The sequence below is a fragment of the Ctenopharyngodon idella genome, chromosome 24 (assembly GCF_019924925.1).
Source record: "Ctenopharyngodon idella isolate HZGC_01 chromosome 24, HZGC01, whole genome shotgun sequence".
Taxonomy (NCBI): Eukaryota; Metazoa; Chordata; class Actinopteri; order Cypriniformes; family Xenocyprididae; genus Ctenopharyngodon; species Ctenopharyngodon idella.
In genome coordinates this window covers 16,199,381-16,221,533 of record NC_067243.1, presented here as the reverse complement: position 1 = coordinate 16,221,533, position 22,153 = coordinate 16,199,381, and the positions used below count along the sequence as shown (strand labels likewise).

The 22,153-nt window shown below is 37.6% G+C and overlaps 1 protein-coding gene across 1 annotated transcript in view; it reads left to right on the top strand.

Moving 5' to 3' along the window:
• Positions 1–22,153, top strand: part of met (MET proto-oncogene, receptor tyrosine kinase) — a 64,803-nt gene that overhangs the window by 14,255 nt on the left and 28,395 nt on the right. The window contains exons 3-9 of the mRNA XM_051883412.1: positions 9,366–9,557; positions 14,860–14,994; positions 15,262–15,441; positions 17,195–17,355; positions 17,823–17,925; positions 18,366–18,502; positions 21,886–22,050. Of these exons, the coding sequence (XP_051739372.1) occupies positions 9,366–9,557; positions 14,860–14,994; positions 15,262–15,441; positions 17,195–17,355; positions 17,823–17,925; positions 18,366–18,502; positions 21,886–22,050 (1,073 nt within the window). The remainder of the gene's footprint in view (positions 1–9,365; positions 9,558–14,859; positions 14,995–15,261; positions 15,442–17,194; positions 17,356–17,822; positions 17,926–18,365; positions 18,503–21,885; positions 22,051–22,153) is intronic.

Genomic DNA, 22,153 nt, shown 5'->3' with positions numbered 1-22,153 from the left:
CTGAATCATTCTTTATGTTTTTGACTCACGAAAAACTGATTCACTAAAAAGAACCCTACATAGGAGTCATTCATTCAGCTCCTGTTTTGTGTTCTTGATTCTTATGAGCCGGTTGTTTTTAGATTCAGGAATCTTGACTACATGAACTGCTCTCTAAATGTTTTAGATTCACAAAAAAAATGGTAAAAATAACAATAATGACTTATAAGAAAGATATATTTAAGAATTGGGCTAAAGTGACTGTGCTGCATTTTTTTGATTAACTGAAAAGAACCAGCTCATAAGAGTCATATATTCAGGAATCAGGCTACACTGGCTACACAGAGTCACTAAAAAGATCCGTTTGAGATCTGTTAATGGAACCAAATTTCATGAAAATCATTCAGTTCTCCTAGTCTAGAGAGAAAATTTAATGCGATGAGCATGTCATAAGAGACTGTGGTTTAAGGAAACTATTTTAGTTATGTAAAATTCAAAGACTGCGTAGCTAAACAGGAGGACAAAGAGTTATCACCTTTGACTGTTGTATTCAACAAATCCATCTCCCCTGCCTGTGGCCAGAAGTGGATCAGTGCCCCCCTCTACCTCAAACAGATGTGTTTTATTAATGCGTAAGTCTGACCATAATCCCTGAAGGTATCTGGACAAAAAAGGCAATAAAAAGACATGCCAACTTCCAGTGGTTTACCAAAAGATAGCACAATGATGCATTATACCACCATGTGGTCATGCTTTACATATCACCGACACGCTTGATTGTTTGTTTTCCATTTGCATGATTTTACACACTTAGTATAATAGCTGACTGGCACTGAAATCGTGCGTCATAAAAAGGACGCCACCTGCTCGCTTTGAATCATAGTGCTGAGAAATATGACTACAAACGACAGAATTTGCTGCATGCTCAAACTTCTATCACATGTCAGTTGTGTTTTTCTGGCAGAAAGAGGGCATTTTGAGAGTAAAGACCTTGATCTTTGCTCAGAACGTGTAGCGTAGGCCACATGTGTTTTTGCAAAGGCCCAAATTGACATAAGGGTTTCATCATATCTGCCTCTTAATGTCAACTACAGGAAGGACGGCTCATGCCAACTACTGATAATAAGCCATTTGAACAATGTGTTAATGTCTTCCAAGACACTAAAGCCCTGTTTCCACCTGGTTTTGGTCAATCGGATCACAAGTAGATGAGGGAGACACATTCCCGTCTACACCTGGTGTTTTAATCTCTTTTGACCACTTCTGTCCTGATTTCTTCAAGGGGAGGTGCCTAAAGGTGGGTAAATGAATGGGCTTTTTCAGATCTTTACATCTAATGGACGAAATAAGCTTACGCAATTTACATATGAACCCAACCGGAGACGATGGAAAGCATAGGGAGGGCAGCAGCTTTAATTTCTGCTTTAACAGCCACAACACCACAGCAAATGTGGTAGGGTGTGTTATCAGGAGTGATGAGAGAACATTATGCTTGGTACTTTTTTCACCTTCAGACCAAACTTAGGTCTTCAGCCGACTGTCTAAATCCCATCTGGCTAGCGTGCTTTCCAAAAATGTTTACGCATTAGGTCAGGAGGTGGAGAGAAGGCAGTCTTTTGTGGCTGTTCGAACACATTCGACCACATGAGCGTTTACACTGTGAAAGCAGTCCGGTCGAATGCGTTTTCAACTACAGTAGCTCTGAAAGTGGACAAGCTCAAAATGTTTTACACCCCGTTTACACCTGTATTTAGTGTAGTCCACTTGTGATCGGATCGACGAAAAGGCTTCTTAATACCCGATGTAAACAGGGCCTATGCCGCTTGAAACAATAGATTATCATCATACAGCCTCTTCTTACAGCATTTAGAAGAAGCATGGGCTTAACACATGTTCATTCTCAGCTTTTTTAGAGTTTAAGGGAATTTCTTCAGAGCAAAGTTCTCTGCAGAGTGTCATGCACAGAAATAAATAAGCTGAAATTAGGAACAGAGAATTTGCAAAACTCTTTAAACAGCTCCCAAAATCTTAGTGTCAGAGGCACGTTTTGCTCCCTCTGACATGTGAAAAAGAGTAAGATCATCCTGCCAAGTCTTTACAGTCAAGATTGGAATTGATTATTCTGGCCAACTGCAAACCAGGCATTTGAATGCTCTGCCTCCCCTCTCTTCCATAAAGGACTGGATTTGATCTTTTAAAGGGTCTCAACGCTTCATGGTTTTAAAGCAGTGCTCTTTACCCTTTTATCAGATCCATGCTCTTAGCATAAGGGTGGAGGTTTTTACTCCAGCATGCTTGTGGACTGTGGCAGAGAGCAATGCTTTGAGCGTGCTCATCTTGTCTGCTTTAATGAATGGGTGTTTCTGCTAATGCTTTGAATAGATTCATGCTGGACGAGTAAATAATGACAGACCTCCAGGCCTCCGGAATGGACTCCACACTAAATTATCCCCCCTTTGCTTATGTCTGTTTATCTAATTGAATGGATGAGCATGGTTCATAATATGTTTCACTGTATGTCAATAGAATGATAGCTTATGTTTAGCTTGTTGCTATTTTTGCTAGTGTAAAATGTGTAGCGTTGGCCCAATCTGTGCTTTATGGCTCATTAACTACAAAGGAACAGTGAAAAATAATCAAGAATTTCATCTTGTTGTTTAAACAAATCTCTTTGATTAATTGCATTTTAATCTCGATTTCAGTTTGATTAATGACTTTGTGCCAAAATAAATTTGCTCTCACTAGTTTGGTCCAGGCGTATTATTCATGGTGCTCTTTGAGCGAATCATCTCGTAACATGCAGCAACAAGTTCAAAATGTTCACTAGATGAGCAGGGATTTAATCATGAGCATTTGAATAAGCTGATTCATTTTTTAGCAAAAACATACGAGTGGCTGTACTGGGCCGTTTATTGTTTCCCAGTTGGAAACCTGAGTGAGGAACAAAGTCCCCTGCTGACAGATCACTTGACTGCTGGATTGGGAGAGCAAGTCGAGGGGTAAAGAGTGAGAGAAGTGAAAATTGAGTAACAAGACAAGATAAGACCAAAAAGAGGATCATGAAGCAAAGCAACATGAGAAGAAAACTGAAAACAAGAAAGAATGAATAGGAGTCAACAGCACCTTTCCCAGACAGCGGCTGTTAAAAAGCAACGTTTGACTTTGACAGTCTATAGTAGACTAGGGCTGAACAATATTGGAAAAACTGACATTGAGATAATGTTTTTCTGTGAAATCTATTGTGATATGGAAAAAAATCATCAAATGAGCTATATTCGGAAATAATTAATCATTCTAGAATGAATGGGGTAAATTTCTTTATGATGTATGATTTTAATTGTGATTTATCAAATAAAAAGTTTAAACAAAATAATAGGGCTGCACGATTAATCAAAATTAACCCGAAATCAGGCTTAAACTGGTTGGCTTAGTGCGATTATGAAACAGCTTGTCCGCTCTGTGATCAGTAGTAAATGCTGCTTCATCTAAAAACACTGCGAGTTTGAGTCTCTTATAACGTGCATTTAAAAAAGCAACACATCGAACATCTTTCCAAACATGAGAAGCACTTATAAACCTCTTGTCCAACAAAAGACAACATTTAATAACACGTTTTTACTCCAAACTCAATAATGTCAATCGAGTGTTTGAAATAACATCCTTCTGTGAGACGATGTAGCTTCTTACACAGAATAAGACACACAACATATTATTTCATGGTATTCTTTACAGTGATAAAGGCTATGTTGATTAGCATTGAAGTATAAATATACTTTATTATCATGGAAATACCCAAGAAGGTTTGAAGAACTCAGATAAAGCATATATTGTCGTAGTCGTGTGTTTATTAGTCATGTTTAATCCTTAAATGCATACTTCGGGTCTTTATCGACCCGCGATGTCATTCACTACCCTCCTCCGCATTCATTTTTTAAAGTTAGACACCAACCTTCTTAGTATTCCTCAATTCATTATAAACAATATAACAAGGAAAAAAAACAAACATAAAATTATAAAAGAATGCCTGTTTTCCCATTCATTTTTTGTAAAAACTGTATAGGGTCGGTAACGACCCGAGGTGTGTATCAGTGTACGTATATTTTTTTTCTGCACAAAATTGAATCTTTGATGACGGTATAAATGCAATTCACCTTTATTCCACAAGGTGGCAATGTCTGATACATAATGATGAAGTGAAGTTTCATTCAGACAGAAAACGAAAGAATAGGAAGTATCATCAGCAAAACTTGAAATGGCTCAGCGATTTACAGCAGAGCAAGTACTGAACGCAAATATGAGTCTAACTGTCACTTGATGGAGGATCTGGTGAAGCTGTCAGCGAACAAAATAAACAAAAAATAGAATATGAATAGAATATGTTTGAGATCAAAACTGAATGTACTGGGAAATGAGCTCTGACAAGGACATTGATGATGGCATAAAACTTCTGCTCAAACTAAACCCTTCCAAGCTCCAAAAGGTAACAAAATATGCTTTATTTTATTCTTCTGTAATTGGTACTCTAATATCATGGGAGTTTTATATTATCGCGACATGTCGAGATCCATCCGTTTTAGATAGAGATCCGGGTCGCTAAAGACCTGAATATTTAAGAATGATTGGCGAAACATTCATGCGTTTAAGGGTTAATCAATCAAAAGTTAATCAAAGTGTTTCGATCTTCTGTTTATTCAGCTACAGCAATAGTATGATGCCCATAGGGATTTCCTAGAATGACATGCGTTATATTTATATTTTATATATATTATATATTTTTTTATATTATATATATATTATATTTTCTGCGGGGCATATTTGCAGTTTCTGCGTGAAAGCGCCATCTGGCTTTCAGATGGAGCAGCATTTACTACTGATCACAGAGCCATGCTTCACTGAGAAGCTGCGCATAAAAAATTGCTGCCTTTGCCAAATCGCGTGCAGTTTAATTTCGATTAATCGTGCAGCCCTAATATGCACCGTTGGTTTCAGAGTGAAGTGCGGCATTTACACACATGCAGCTCACGACAAGTAAATGAACCAAGCTGCTCTGAGATGCTGAAACAATATATTATGAGCATGCATCTAATGAGCAATCTTCACTCTGAAACTGGCAGCGCATATATTTAATGAAATTGCAGCCTTCACGATTTGATTATCCCATTAAGCCATACTGCAGTATCAGTTTTATTTCAATATATTGTGCAGCTTTACAATAGGCTCTTCAAGTGTTCTTCGAGACATCCACAGGTATTAACACACCAACAGCCAGGCACCAGGACTGCATGGTGACTGCCAGCCTCTAATCCCACATTATTGTCGACTTCTCTAATTCTCCCCAGACTACTGACCCTCACGACCTAGTAATCCAAGAAAGGCACATAAACACAAGAATCAGGTTGCTTTGCGACGTGCTGTATAAATGCAAAGGTGGGGCACGCCACAATCACGCACGCATGCATATAAACATATACAACATTACTGAAAATTCTGTGAGGTCAAAGGTCACATTATTTTCGTCAAGAAGCAGCTGATGGACGGCAGTGTGGAGCAAAGACGTTCCAGAAATCTTCACGTACGCTGTACGTGGTCGCAACTGCATCGGGGCCCGGGGGTTAACAGAAAGTTTGTGAAGGTGACATTTGGTCGTACAGATCTCCTTTCACTCATATCAAGCCTTTTGGAGGTGACGCCAAAGGCCACAAAGCTATAAAGCACCAAAGGTGGGGCACGGTAACCCTATCACCTCAGCATTGTGCCGCACACAATGAGAGCTGCTTAATGTGTCAAAGAGGAGCTACGCGGGATGTTTTTGTGATATTTTTCTGCATTCTTTGAAATAATACTCAAAATACTTGCATATGAAGTAATATTCCTGGTTCAGTATGAGTTCACTTCAGTTGATAGCACATAATGTTGACAGTTTATTTTGATTTGTTCCTCCTTTCCTTTAAAAAATGTAAAAAGCTTACAATGGAAGTGAATGGGGCCATTGTGTAATCATTAAAATACTAACTGTTTAGTAGTAGCCAATGGAAGTCCTATTGGCTTTTTGTAGAATGAACCAAACTTTTGGGTTGGCCTGCAAAAATACGTCATCCTTGCGATTATGAGAGCAAACCTTCGAATACCCTGCTGATGGAGGAGCCTTGGGATCAGAGCATCCAAAGCTTGTCAAAACACTGCCCAGGTTTTTCAATTTCTACCCTTGATGCTTGCAATACCGTGAGCTAAGCGGTGGAATGTCTTTCTTTTCAAACACAAGGCAAAACGTGAAGTTTATTTGCTATGAAAATAACCCCACAAACCTTTTTTTTTCTCCCTCTAAATCAGGCGTTGACTCTCAGGGGTGTGCTCAGCTGGTGATAGGTCAAGCTTCAGAGAGCCCCCCGAATCAATGCCAAACCACGGTGCTTTCTTATGAGTGCTTACGCAAGTCCTATTGAAATACGTGGCAGCTCGGCCGTTATGATGGATCGCGGCGGGCTTATATAACCCGGCAGAGCAAACTTGCACATCAAAGGCATCTTGTGCACAGTTTGATGATTTCCCTGGTTGCTTCATGCTACATGTGTCTCACTCTCTCTTGTTCTGTCGCTTCCTCAATAGAAGTCCTTGTCTGCCTTGAGGGGACGGGATAAGCTGGCCTGTAATCCCCCCTCATCTTTGCTGGCTTTTTCACCTATGTACCGATTCTGTGCCTCTGAGCCAGCCCGCGCGGCCCTGTAATGAGAGCAGGGCCCAGCGCTCGTTCGGCCTGATTTATCGTCTACCTGTATTGTTCTCAGCATCTTCAAAGCAGCCCTTTGAGACATGCCCTCAAAATAAAGCTGCAACCGCAGTCATCCCACTGACTCATGCGTCTTACATTGCCAGAGAAAGAGGGGTAGAAAGAGTGAGAACTTTTCTGGCACAGTATGGAGTGTCTTTTTTATGCCTGTCTGATTTTTCATGGGTGTGTTTTTAGTGTTTTTGTCAGGGTGCCTTCACCATACAGTGTAACACGAGAAGAGTTTGAGTGAGAATGGTATTAATCATTAACCGCCTGTTTTCTGTACTCCAACAGGCATTTTAGTCATGGCCTGTGGTGCCAGGGTTTGGTTTCATTAATTATTAATGACTTCTTTACTTTCATACCAGAGTCTGTGACCCTTTGAGCTTGACCACTGTGTAGCCCTCAGGTGCTCAGTTCCTTTGTAGGTTACTCTAGGTAAACTCTAACTTGGTATTAAAAGGACATTTCACCCCAAAAATGTAAATTCGGTCATTATTTACTCAACCTCATGTCGTTCCAAATCTGCAATGAAGATGGTTTTGAAGAATATTTGTCACCAAACAGTTTTGGTGACTGTTGACTTCCATTGTGTGGACATTTCTCAGAATATCTTTTATGTTCCACTGAATAAATAGTCATACAGATTTGGAATAACATGAGGGTGAGTAAATGATGACAGAATGTTCATTTTTGGTTGAACTACCCCTTTAATTATCCCTTTAAATTCATTGTTAACTCGCTAAAATGGGTTGCCAAACCTCAATGACTTGCTTTCTTCCATGAAATACAAAAGATTAATCTTTTTAGTATAATAAAATCAATTTGTACTGGACTGTTAAGCTCAAAAATGGAAAAAATCACTATAAATGTATCATGAAAGTAGTTCATACATCTTTTGCACTATATTCCAAATCCCACTTTTGCTAGAAACTAAAATTTAAGTCATTATTCTTGAGTCATAAGAGCTCATGAGAGAAGTCCAATTCAGGAATGAATCATTATTTTGAGTCAGAACTTCTTAATGAATCATTTGATCCAGTTTTCATACTACTGTTCAGAAGTTTGGGGTCAGAGTAAGATATTTTTTAATACACTTTTATTCAGGAACAATGCATTTAAATTCAACAAAAGTGACAGTAAAGATATTTACAAAAGATTTTTTTTTAAAGTAAATTCTGTTCTTTTGAACGTTCTATTCATCAAAGAATCCTGGAAAAATGTATCACGGTTTCTGCAAATATATTAAGCAGCATAACTGTTTTCAGCATTGATAATGATAAGAAATGTTTCTTGAGCATCAAATCATCATATTAGAATGATATTTGAAGGATCATGTGACACTGAAGACTGGAGTAACGATGCTGAAAATTCAGCTTTACCATCACAGGAATAAATTAAAATTATGAAAATGTATATAAAAATATATGAAATATTTCAATATTACAATATTAATATTCAATATAACTGTTTTTACTGTATATTTGATTATATAAATGCAGCCTTGAAGGGCATAAGACTTCTATTAAAAACATAATAAAAAAAATCTCACAGACCCCAAACTGTCAGTGAATAATGATTTAAATTGTGGTCTGTTCCTCACAAAAAAAAAATTTCAGAAGACTTTTTTTTAATATAATGCATGAGCTGTATAGAACTTTGTATATAGACCTTTTATTTTACGTATATGATGACTTTTGTTATTTTGGAGCTTGACACCCCCATTCACTTTGATTATATTGAGTAAAGCGGTCAAATTAGTCTTCAAAATTTCTCCTTTTAGTTGAGCTATCCCTTTAATTATAGTCAAAACATTTTCTTAAAGGGGATAAAGGGGGATTATTTTCTTAAATAAGATGTTGATGCATTGTGCAGAAATACTCTAATATTCACTGCACAATGCTTCTTCCCTCAGTGCCTATTTGGTTTCATCAACTTGGCCTGCCTAGATGAATGACACGGTGAACTATGCCAATCATAACAGAGATACAATATAGTACATGATATACAAAACAGTTGTACAGTTTTCAGATATGGATAGTTAATTCTAAGGGTCATGTGAAACCTAATTATAACTGTTGGACTTCAGGTTAAAAAAATAAATGCTACAGAAGTGTTATGAATGTTGCCCCTTTAATATCTTAGGGATCATACAGCCTCTCTGAAACTTCCATAACTCCACAGGTTGTAGAGATCCCAGCCAAACAAAGCTGGCCTCAATCTGAGCTCTAACAGAGCAACAGCAAGCCCAACGTTCCTCACAGTTTCCCATGAATTCCTGCCATCTGCGAGCACAGCCGTCAGAAAGCGGCAAGGATGATCCAAGCACCATGGGAGAAAACATGCAACTGCATTGGCCAGGATGAAACAGTAGATGCCGAGCTTAGATAAAGCTTTACTGTGTGGGGCTGAAGTCACTTTTTTCTACAAGCATCTAACTCACAAATTGCTTTTGGCATGGTGAACTCGAGGCCAGTCCTCTGGAAAAAATGGCAGTGCTGCAAAATTCATCCACACATTATTATGTGCCACCAATATGGTATTGAGTGCTTCTGCTTGTTGCCAGGTAGAAAACCACTTGTTTAAATTGTCCATGTGTTTCTGCTTTTGTTACCAGAGTTTTGCAGGAGATTCCTTCAGCTGTGGGAAACATGAAAGAGGGTACCGGTTGGAAGTTACAAGCACCAACCCACGCCGGGACTATTTCCATGGACGATTCCGGAACATTCTTCTCACTTCCATAGCCGTGGTGCCCATCCAAAACCACACTGTGGTCAGCCTAGGCACAGCTGAGGGACGCGTCATCCAGGTGAGACATGTTAGCTTTTTTCCACAATATATTTTGAAAACCATGTAGTTCTGATTTAGTGTCGATACTACATACTAGTATATGTAAATGAACAATGTGTACTCTTTCTCCATGCTACATCCACTGGATGAAGCAAAACATGTCTTTTTGCACCATCCAGCTGACTTTTGACAGCTCTAGGGCTTTTGTTAAAGTCTGTAGTCAATAATTTTATCCCTTAAAACTCATCTTTGATCACCAAAATGACATATTTAATCGTCTTTTCCTGTGAAAAAAAATTCTTCATGCCTTTAAAATAGCTTGAATGTAACTCTACACCCTTGCCTCATTTAATATACATTGATCAATGAATATGGAAATTAGCCCCACCTCTACTCACTCGCACGAGCTCAGAGATCCACTTGGTCAACTTACTGAGGTATCGCTTTTTACAACATCGGACACATAACAGTAATTAATATGATTAGCTTTTTGCTTTACTGTTATCAAACAGCTAATAATGTGTTTCTAATGTTACACAAACCATGTTCCCGTTCGCCATGTCAGAGTCAGACTGCTGCCTTCTAACAATTAGTATCCTTACAAACGCTTTGAACAACTCAGAACACCAGTGGAGAAAGGCATATAGTTCGTCATAATATCGTAATATAGATCATACACCCACCATATTGCTAAATCTACACGATTTTTCATATCAACAGAAAAATATACCGGGATAACCTGGCTTTACTCGAGACTCCCCTGCTAGTTCGCTGTTAATGATATGCTAAAGCCTGCCGGCACATTAACATGATTGGTTACAAGGTAGTTTGTGACGTCACAGACATCAGTGTTTTTCAAACCGCGGGTTTGAGACTGTCTTTTTTTCACTGCAGGTTTAAGGAGAAAATACTCGGCAATGGTGTTGACTGATGAATTTGCACATGGTTTGTCTTAGAGCATATTAAAAAACACCACATAGACACATAAACAACATTAAATACTTGATTTTCATCACAGAGGGTCTTTAAAACTACAGATCGAACTTGCGCGTTTTTGTATCCCTGCCCATGGACAGTCGGATCAGCAGAAAAAAGTGTATTGTGGGTGTTGAAGTTTTTGGCAAAAGGGAACACCACAGCACTTTTTTCTGTGTTTTATCTAGTCATGTAGCAAATATTTCCAAAACATTTCACATTTCAACTGCATGGACAGCCATGTTTTATTAAAAGCCCATCTTGTCAGTGCTGAATTCTCCTTTAAAACTGTAAAAGCTAAACTTTTACTTTTTTGGATTAGAAAGTCAACGTTTAGATTGAATTTATGAGTCCTAGTGCTAAAAAAGGTATGACTGGCCTCATTCTGGGAAAGAAACGGTAAAGCGTTTGCAGAATCTAAATTTAAAACCGAATATATTTGTCAAAGTCCTGTTGTTGCCAGCACTATTTCCCTGTTTTATTGTGCATGCAAATAGGCAGGATATGAGTACGTGACTAGTGAAAACCGCTCTGAATGAAGGAAAATGCAGGTGCCAGTGGCAGGTTGGGAAATATGCTCTTTTCCTGTTTGCATTTGAGTCACCTTTGACCTCTGAGCAGCACTGTACCAGCTCTCCAATCTGAACAGCACACAAAGTAAAACTTTGGCCTATCAATGTTTTCTCAACATGCTCATTGTGCAGGAGTGGCACAGACCCAAATATTGAATCTGTCCTGCATGAGCTGCAAAAATGAGAATATTTGCTCACGGAAGTGTTAGATAGAGACTTGTGGTATTTTGTAAATACCTCAAGAAAATGTTTGAGAAATGAGTGGCGAGAGAAAGGGTGACAGCTGCACGGAAGCGTGGCGGAGGAACCGAATGGTACGTTAATAGTAAGCACTAGGCTTCGATGACACGTCCTCGCATGGCATTTTCTTGGAACGGCTGCAGCTGTCGTCCCCTCTCTCTCTCTTCCTTTTTTAAATTTTTTCCTCTCAACTTTTTCTCGCCTCTTTTGTCTGGATGTTGAGGCCTGGTAAGGGGTGAGTGCTAGTCCAGCTGTCTCATTTGAAAGAGAGAGAGAGTTTTTTCAAAGACAAAGAGAGTGGGTGAGTATTTAAGAGGCCTTGACAATGAGAATGCAAAAAAAGATTGTGAGAAAGACTGATGAAGTTAAATAAAATATGGAATGCAAGTGAGTAGTGGGTAATTGTTTGAATGAAAGTTTCAAGAGCCCCACAAGATTTTTAAAAGGTTTGGAAGAGGGGGGCTGCAGGGCAGAAATAGTCCCAGTGGCCCTTATTCTGTATGAGGAAGTGCTCCCACTCTGCCACACTCTCGGTGAGAAAAACTCAACACCTTGCCTTGTGTTTGTGAGCAGGACTTCCCTTACATACACAATAAGCTGTAATTCACACGGTTATTAGGGCTCCGTGGTGTGTATTTTTCCCTAGAGTGTGTAACATTCCTCTTTCAATAACGGGTCCATTTGTAGCCATTTTCTGCCATGCCCGGGCTTAATTAAGCCTGGCTTAGCTTGGTCGCTTCTGGGACTCACAATCCTTTTATGGCTTGTTGCTATTGGAAAGTTTTTAGCTCTGGGCTCTTGTCTTGAAATCGTGAATGTAGCACATCACATTTCCACAGCACCAACAAATACAATAATTATTTTTAAATATTTAAATATTTAAAATAAACATAATTTACTTTAAAATAATATTTTTAATGAATTAAGTCAATTTTATATTGAAAAAATAAATATATTTTATTTTTGTATTTAATATAGTATTTTATATATATATATATATATATATATATATAAATAAAAAAATTTTCCTAGTTGACTAGTAGTCGTTCATTTAAGCTGTTAGTTGACTAATCACACGTTTATATTGATTTAATTACTTGGATATACTGGGGGGGGAATATATGCCTCGCGCTCAAGCGCACATAAAGCTTGCAGCAAAGCACTGGCAAAAGTAATGATCATGAATGTCGGGAAAAAAAATTGCAAGTTTATATAAGTTTATTATTATAAAATAACATTATAATTGTTTATTAATAAACTAGTGTTTTCTGAGTCGGTGTCGGCTGCAAAGATGAAGTTGACGATGCTGACTCGTCAGAGAGAATGCACCTTTCATATGAATTACATACTCAGAGAGTATTTGTTTTCGATTTGAATTGGCTTGTTTAAAAGACGTTTGAAACTTTCTGTAGATATATTTCTCATGTCTGTGAGGCAAGAAGCCTATACGCTGAGTTTCGATTGATTGATTTATGTGACGCGCTGCTGTTAAGGGAGACCGAAACGGCAGAAAGTGCATCCTGTTTGTTTTCTTTATTTTACAAAAGCACAATGTTTTGTTGTTATTGTGTACACAAATAAAAGTAGACCCTTTACAGATGGAATGATGTATTACTCTTATCTGTATGACCAAAAATGCAGTATTTTAAGTTGAAAAAATGCAAGTGGTCGCGCCGGCGCCTCCATGTCGTGCAGTAAGCGCTGTACTTTAGCTACCACGCTCTGCACAAACACTTGGATATATAATAGCGCACATTTATCTAGATTAAAGTTAGCGCAAGCAGCCATGTAAAGTTGTTATTACTTACATGTTACTTATAAAACATATTTGAGGTCAAAGGGTAATAGGTGAATGTTTGGATTTTTGGACCCGCAGGTAACAATCTGTCCCTCATGGACTGCGCTGTTTCACCACTTCTTTTCCTGCGACTACCTAACTAAAAAATCTTGGTCAACTAAGCCTCTTCTAGTCGAATAATGTTTAGTCGACTATTAGGGGGCAGCCCTACGATGCACTACATGTGGCACCTAAATTAACTGATTTTATTCATGAAATAAAACAATATTGTGACTGAATTGCCCTGACTACATTGCTTTGATCCAGTGAAAGATCATGCAGCAATAGCTCCTTAAGGTAACAACTGCATATTTTCACTTTTTACAGTCCAATCTGATAAGTTACTAAAGATTAGGCTTTTAAAACAGACCACAAAAGGAGTCACATTAGTGCACTATAGTGAGTGAGATGGAGATATGTCATGCACACCATCCTAAAATCACTAAAACCACAGTAATGACATACTCTCCACCACCAGATGCCCCATGCTCGAAGCCCAGGGCTATTAATGATGTGATCCAATGATCGCTAATGGAGCGCAAGCACTATTCAGACGTAGGCTGTCTTGGAGGCCTGTAATTGCAATGTAACCATGATAAATGTTAGTCCAGGTGTGTGGATGGAGCCACTGTTCTGACACCTCCCAACATGCCAGATAGACAGAGGTCTTTACGTCTGCACTTGCCTGCAGGCCTAAGCTTTTGTCTGTTCCCACTCTTTGCCATCAACCACAGTCATCGCAGTTCAATCTGTCATCTTTTGCCCTGAAAGGCAGAGACACCGGTTATTACAGTATCCATAGCAAAGCGGAGGCTGTCCCTTTACAAAGGCTGCCTTTAGATTGCTCCCTCCTTTGATTCTTCCTCTTTCCCAAGGAAAGTTCCAGACATGATCTGTAATTTAATGTTTTATAACCTGGTAGGAAAAAATAACACAGCTGGTTTTGCACCAGCTCCAGTTCGTGCAGAATGTTTGGTTTTCAGGAATAAGATATTGTATAATCTCAGGGTTTGGGGTTGCATTTTTATTTTATTTTATTATTTTGTTTTGTGTTTTGTTTTGTTTCGTTTTTTTATTTTATTTTATTCACCCAGAAATCATAAAATGTTTTTTTTATTTTATTTTATTTTATTCACATTAAAATCATAAAATGTTTTTTATTTTATTTTATTTTATTTTATTTTATTTTATTCACTCCAAAATCATAAAATGTTTTTTATTTTATTTTATTTTATTTTCATTATCATAAAATGGTTTTGTTTTGTTTTGTTTTGTTTTATTTTATTACAAAGAAATTATGTGAAAATTTCCATTTCCATTGGGGGTAAAATATTCTTAATTCTCATGAAAATAAGGTCATACTGCAAAATATCTTAATAGTCCTTAAATAGGATTCATTTTATGAAAAAAGAATAAAAAATAATTAAAGAAAAATTGGACCGATGTCAAGATGTGACCTTCTGTTGACCTGTTCCAGAATGTGACCTCTATAAATAGCTTACAACAGAACCACATGGTTTAAATCATTTAATAGCGGCATTTAATCATCAATGTGGAATGCAGTCTTATTCCAGTAAACGATAAACATGCTGTTGAGGTCTTTTTGTAAACATTACCATTCTCCATTAAGGTACTGCATTTATCGCTTAGGCTTTTGATGTGAAAGGCCAAACCATTTTTGTTGGCATCCTCCACAGGTGGTGGTTTCCCGCTTTGGCAAGACTGAGCCGCATGTGGACTTCCGCTTGGACACGCTCCCCGTGTCCTCAGAGATGGCCCTGCTGTCTCCACAGCGTCACGATGGCTCCTTATTGTTGGTAACAGGAAACAAGGTGAACGACACAGCCATTCTTAAAATGTGTTTGGGAAATGGGTCAAACATTTTCAGGAAAATCACTAGTGAATAGACAGCCAACACACTGGTGGTTTAAAACTAACTGATATAGTAAACAGGGTGTGACTGCAACAGAGAAACAAAGAGACATCAGTAAGTAAAGTCACCTCAGAAAAATGTTGTCAACACGTTGCTTTGGATGAAATCATCTGCTAAATGAATAAATGTAATTTAAAATGTGATATCGTTTGTGCGTGCCCCTCAGGTCTCTAAGGTTCCTCTGATAGGCCCTGGATGTGAACAACTGTGGACTTGTAGCTCTTGTCTCTTGGCCCCAGCCTTCATGGGCTGTGGATGGTGCAAGACCACCGATCGCTGCATGAGGGCTTCTCAGTGCTCCCCCTCCCATTGGATCCAGGACTCCTGCCCCCTCCTCATAACCACGGTAACCACCCCGCCTTGTCACAAACAACATTAGCATGGTTTTAAAGCAGCTAATAGCACATAGCTAATAGAATAAGTGCTTTCTAAGTATAGAGAGCACATATGAAACTCTGACCTTTATTGATATTTTCGGAGATAAGCACTGATGCAAGGATTTCAAGGACCTCTGGTCTTCTTTTAAAGATGTAAATTGATTCTAAATATCAGAAGGAATTCGTTTGCCCTTCTGTGCCTCCTCTAAATCCATGCAATGCTGCAGAGCAGCCTGAACTATATTTGTATTTGTGTAAGAGCTCTTTGCTTATGATAAGTGGTACTCTGAACACTTAATTATTAACTCTGAGCCAAAATGAGGCCTTGTTATCCATGTGTTCAAAGCGACACCATCTGCTTATCAATAAAGAACATCTCAGAACCAGGACATTCAGAAACCGTATAGAAAACAAAAAAAATAACAACAGGGTTTTGCACCAGCTCCAGCTCATGCAGAATGTTTGGTTTTCAGGAATAAGGTATTGTTTAATCTCATGGCTTGGGGTTTTGTTTTTGTTTTTGTTTTATTATTCACCCCAGAATCATAAAACAGTTGTTTTGTTTTGTTTTGTTTTGTTTTGTTTTATTCACCCCAGAATCATAAAAGTTTTTTGTTTTGTTTTGTTTTATTTTATTCACCCCAGAATCATAAAACAGTTGTTTTGTTTTTTTGTTTTGTTTTGTTTTATTTTATTCACCCCAGAATCATGAAACAGTTTTTTGTTTTGTTTTGTTTTATTTTATTCACCCCAGAATCATAAAACAGTTTTGTTTTTTGTTTTGTTTTGTTTTATTTTATTTACCACAGAATCATAAAACAGTTATTTTGTTTGATTGTTTGTTTTGTTTTGTTTTGTTTTTTGTTTTATTCACCCCAGAATCATAAAACAGTTTTTGTTTTGTTTTGTTTTATTTTATTCACCCCAGAGTAATAAAACAGTTTTGTTTTGTTTTGTTTTGTTTGTGTTGTTTTATTCACCCCAGAATCATAAAATGGTTTTGTTTTGTGTTTTGTTTTGTTTTTTGTTTTGTTTCATTACATTACAAAGAAATTACGAAATTTCCATTACTGTATTTGGGGGCAAAATATCCTTAATTGTCATGAAAAGAAGGTGTAAGATAAATATCTTAATGGTCATTAGGACATTCAGAAACCATATAGAATACAAAAATGTTTTACATACATATTATGAATGAATGAATGAATGAATGAATAAATAAATAAATAATACAATTATTTCACTCAATGTACTGGTTTACCTTTTTTATTATTATTTAATAATATATAAATAAGTACATTTACTTTTATTTATTTTATTTTATTATTTGAATTAACTTACAAATGGCTTACTTAAAGTTATCTGGACATGTTAAACTGGGATACGTGAAGTATTTTAGCATTGGAAAAACTGACACGCTTCACCTTTAAGGTTCTTAACCTCAGCTGGTGGCTCAACCTAAAGGGCAATTTTAACACATGAAACTAAAGCACAAAGGAAGACAGAAAGGTTGTTTTGTTCTCGGTTTTTGTCTCCGTCACCATTTACTGGAATACCCCCTACCTTCAGAGTGTCCATACAACCAAAACAAATTATTGTCAGTGGTTACCAACCTCATGAGCAGAGAAAATGCTTGGCATAAAGACACACAGCAGGAGGGTAGACACTGAAAGAAAAATCCTGTCACAATTTAACCTCACAGCTTCTTCTTTCTTTTTCTAGATTTCTCCTTCCTCTGCTCCACTCGGAGGCCACACCAACATGACAATCTGTGGCAAAAACTTTGGTTTTAATAAGAAAGACCGCTTTGATACCAAGCTGATCAATGTGGTGGTTGCTGGAACAAAGTGTAAATTGGAGAGGAAAGACAGTAGCAATAATCGGTAAGTTGACAAATCATTTATTTCGTATTGTTAGTTATTTGTAAATGAATAAACATTGCACTTGAAGGTAAGCAAATCCTCTTGCACTCTGTGTAAATACAACTTCAGAAACGCACGCTAGGTCACATTCTCAACATAGTGCTCGTGTTGCAACCCTGCAGAACATTAAATTGGTCTGCAAAAGTGCTCTATTGTGCATCTCGGCCTTCCATGTCAAACTATAGTACCATTAAGATACAAAACTCATGAGCTTTTGTGCCCCCGGACATACCACCCTACAGCCCTCCTATTGTGAGAGGAAAGGAGAAATTCCCTCGGAGAATAGCTCCTGTGTAGTTTCTGCCGAGTAGTAGGGTTATCATTAAATTAGTGTGGACTAATAGCCTGCTTACTCCACTAGTTTACAACCACGTCTTGTTCGCTGTTTTTGTGGCGGGAGATGTTTATGTCTTTGTGTTGTATGTCAGGTTGGTCTGCGGACTAGATCATGTGAACGCATCCAGCGTTGACTCTGTGGTCAGGGTGCGCAGTGGCAAGGAACAGGCCCAGAAACACGGTTTCTCATTTGTGGTAAGAATCCTCACAAATCACAGTATAAGTACTTCAACACACATTCGAGTTATGTATTTTTGACTTTATTCCAGTGTTGCGGTTTTCGTAGTGCACAAGGATGTTATTCTATTCTTTTTTTTCCCCACTTATTTGGAGTTGGGTTAAGGTTACATGGTGTCCTAACCAGGGGGAAATACATTTTCTATCTATACTATAAGCAAAATGATGCACAAAATATAAAACAATTAGCATGTTTGTGTAATATGTAATATACAGATACTGTATGTGGACTTTGGAGTAGGATTTTTGGATCAGTGAGATTTAAACCACGTTGGGGCTCTCTAGCATGATGTAATGAAAATAAAAACCGATGCTAATGTCATAAATGTTATTTCTGTCAAGGACTCTTAATGCGAGATTTAGTTTTATTTTACTAACACAATGTTTTCTCTGTCTAGAACCCAGTTATCACAGAGATCTTCCCAGAGTTTGGACCTAAGTCTGGCGGAACAATGCTCACTATCACAGGTTCATTCCTGGACAGTGGAAATTCACAAGTGATTACCATGGGAAATGCTACCTGTGTGCTGCAGAGGTTTGCATGTTTACAAATATACTAAGAGCCTTAGTATATTTCTTCATTCATTTAGAAACACTTTAAAAAAAATTCTCTTAAATTTTTAGAGTTTTGAATTGAATATATATTTTTTAATATACAGTATGTGTGTATATGTATATGTATATAAATATATATATATATATATATATATATATATATATATATATATATATGTTAAAAAGATATATTACATTTAAAACTCTAAAAATCAATTAAACACACACACACGCACGCATATATATATATATATATATATATATATATATATATATATATACACAGTTGTGAGAAAAAATATGTGAACCACTTGCAGAAAATGTGAATAATTTTAACAAAGTAAGAGGGATCATACAAAATGCATGTTATTTTTTATTTAGTACTGTCCCAAGTAAGATATTTTACATGAAAGATGTTTCTATATAGTCCACAAGAAAAAACATAGCAGAATTTATTAAAATAACCCCTTTTTTTTTGTTTTGTGATGGCTGTTTTTGAGTCCCTTGTTTGTTCTGAGCAGTTAAACTGAGCTCTGTTCTTCAGAAAAATCCTCCAGGTCCTGCAAATTCTTCAGTTTTCCAGCATTTTTTGCATATTTGAACCCTTTCCAGCAGTGACTATATGATTTGGAGATCCATTTTTTCACACTGAGGACAACTGAGGGACTCAAACACAACTATTAAAAAAGTTTCAAACATTCACTAATGCTCCAGAAGGAAACACGGTGCATTAAGAGCCGGGGGTGAAAAATGTTTGAATTTGAAAATCAAGGTAAATTGTACTTAATTTGTCTTCCGGGAAACATGCAAGTATCTTCTGTTGCTTCAGAAGGGCAGAACTAAATGGAAAAAAATGATATTTAAACAAAATAAGAAAAATTTGGACATCTTCATCCTGTGCAAAAGTTTTCACCCCCCTGCTCTTAATGCATTGTGTTTCTTTCTGGAGCATCAGTGAATGTTTGAACATTTTTTAATAGTTGTGTTTGAGTCCCTCAGTTGTCCTCAGTGTGAAAAGATGGATCTCAAAATCATACAGTCACTGCTGGAAAGGGTTCAAATATGCAAAAAAATCCTTGAAAACTGAAAAATCTGCAGGACCTGAAGGATATTTCTGAAGAATATTAGGCAATTTAACTGCTCAGAACAAACAAGGGACTCATGAACAACCATCACAAAACATAAAAACAGTCATGGACCATCCAGGTAACCACAGTATTAAGAACCAATGGTTCCCAAACTTTTGAACAGGTTCATTTTAATAAATTCAGCAATTTTTTTTTGTCGACTATATATAAACATCTTTTATGTAAAATATCTTACTCAGGACAGTACAATAACATTTTGTATGATCTCTCTTATTTTGTTAAAATTATTCACATTTTCACAGATTCTGCAAGTGGTTCACATACTTTTTCTTGCAACTGTGTGTATATATATATATATATATATATATATATATATATATATATATATATACACACACACAGTGGGTACGGAAAGTATTCAGACCCCCTTAAATTTTTCACTCTTTGTTATATTGCAGCCATTTGCTAAAATCATTTAAGTTCATTTTTTTCCTCATTAATGTACACACAGCACCCCGTATTGACAGAAAAACATAGAATTGTTGACATATTTGCAGATTTATTAAAAAAGAAAAACTGAAATATCACATGGTCCTAAGTATTCAGACCCTTTGCTCAGTAGTTAGTAGAAGCACCCTTTTGATCTAATACAGCCATGAGTCTTTTTGGCAAAGATGCAACAAGTTTTTCACACCTGGATTTGAGGATCCTCTGCCATTCCCCCTTGCAGATCCTCTCCAGTTCTGTCAGGTTGGATGGTAAACGTTGGTGGACAGCCATTTTTAGGTCTCTCCAGAGATGCTCAATTGGGTTTAAGTCAGGGCTCTGGCTGGGCCATTCAAGAACAGTCACAGAGTTGTTGTGAAGCCTTCGTTATTTTAGCTGTGTGCTTAGGGTCATTGTCTTGTTGGAAGGTAAACCTTCGGCCCAGTCTGAGGTCCTGAGCACTCTGGAGAAGGTTTTCGTCCAGGATATCCCTGTACTTGGCCGCATTCATCTTTCCCTCGATTGCAACCAGTCGTCCTGTCCCTGCAGCTGAAAAACACCCCCACAGCATGATGCTGCCACCACCATGCTTCACTGTTGGGACTGTATTGGACAGGTGATGAGCAGTGCCTGGTTTTCTCCACACATACCGCTTAGAATTAAGGCCAAAAAGTTCTATCTTGGTCTCATCAGACCAGAGAATCTTATTTCTCACCATCTTAGCAAACTCCATGCGGGCTTTCATGTGTCTTGCACTGAGGAGAGGCTTCCGTCGGGCCACTCTGCCATAAAGCCCCAACTGGTGGAGGGCTGCAGTGATGGTTGACTTTTTACAACTTTCTCCCATCTCCCGACTGCATCTCTGGAGCTCAGCCACAGTGATCTTTGGGTTCTTCTTTACCTCTCTCACCAAGGCTCTTCTCCCCCGATAGCTCAGTTTGGCCGGACGGCCAGCTCTAGGAAGGGTTCTGGTCATCCCAAACGTCTTCCATTTAAGGATTACGGAGGCCACTGTGCTCTTAGGAACCTTAAGTGCAGGAGAAATTTGTTTGTAACCTTGGCCAGATCTGTGCCTTGCCACAATTCTGTCTCTGAGCTCTTCAGGCAGTTCCTTTGACCTCATGATTCTCATTTGCTCTGACATGCACTGTGAGCTGTAAGGTCTTATATAGACAGGTGTGTGGCTTTCCTAATCAAGTCCAATCAGTATAATCAAACACAGCTGGACTCAAATGAAGGTGTAGAACCATCTCAAGGATGATCAGAAGAAGTGGACAGCACCTGAGTTAAATATATGAGTGTCACAGTAAAGGGTCTGAATACTTAGGACCATGTGATATTTCAGTTTTTCTTTTTTAATAAATCTGCAAAAATGTCAACAATTCTGTGTTTTTCTGTCAATATGGGGTGCTGTGTGTACATTAATGAGGAAAAAAAATGAACTTAAATGATTTTAGCAAATGGCTGCAATATAACAAAGAGTGAAAAATGTAAGGGGGTCTGAATACTTTCCGTACCCACTGTATATATATATATATGTGTATATATATATGCTCGTCTTGCACTATATATATATATTGCATTTCATTGTTTAAAATTAATAAAATATTTATGTAATGTACATAATTTTTTTTGTCTATCTAAGTTTCTTCAAACATTTGGAAATATTATATATAGTTTTTAAATTAATTTAAATTAATTTTTTTGTTCATGAGCAAAACGCCACTATTATGCATACAGTAGGTATCTGTTTAAAACATTTTGTTTGTGTATGTTTGCCTTTCTGCAGTATTTCAGCCACAATGTTGACTTGTCGGACACCACCTCAGCCATCACCGTCCCAACACAAGGTACAGCTGCACATTGATGGAGTGATTCGTGAAGCTCCTGTCAGCTACACCTACAACGAGAACCCACACATCTCCAGCGTCCAGCCCAAGCATTCCTTCATCAGGTCAGCCCTGCAACCAACATTTAGCTACTTAACATGTGCTTGAAGTTGGGGTTCAACTGGAAGAGTGCTTAAATATGCATTTAACAGCAAGTTTTTCTGTTTT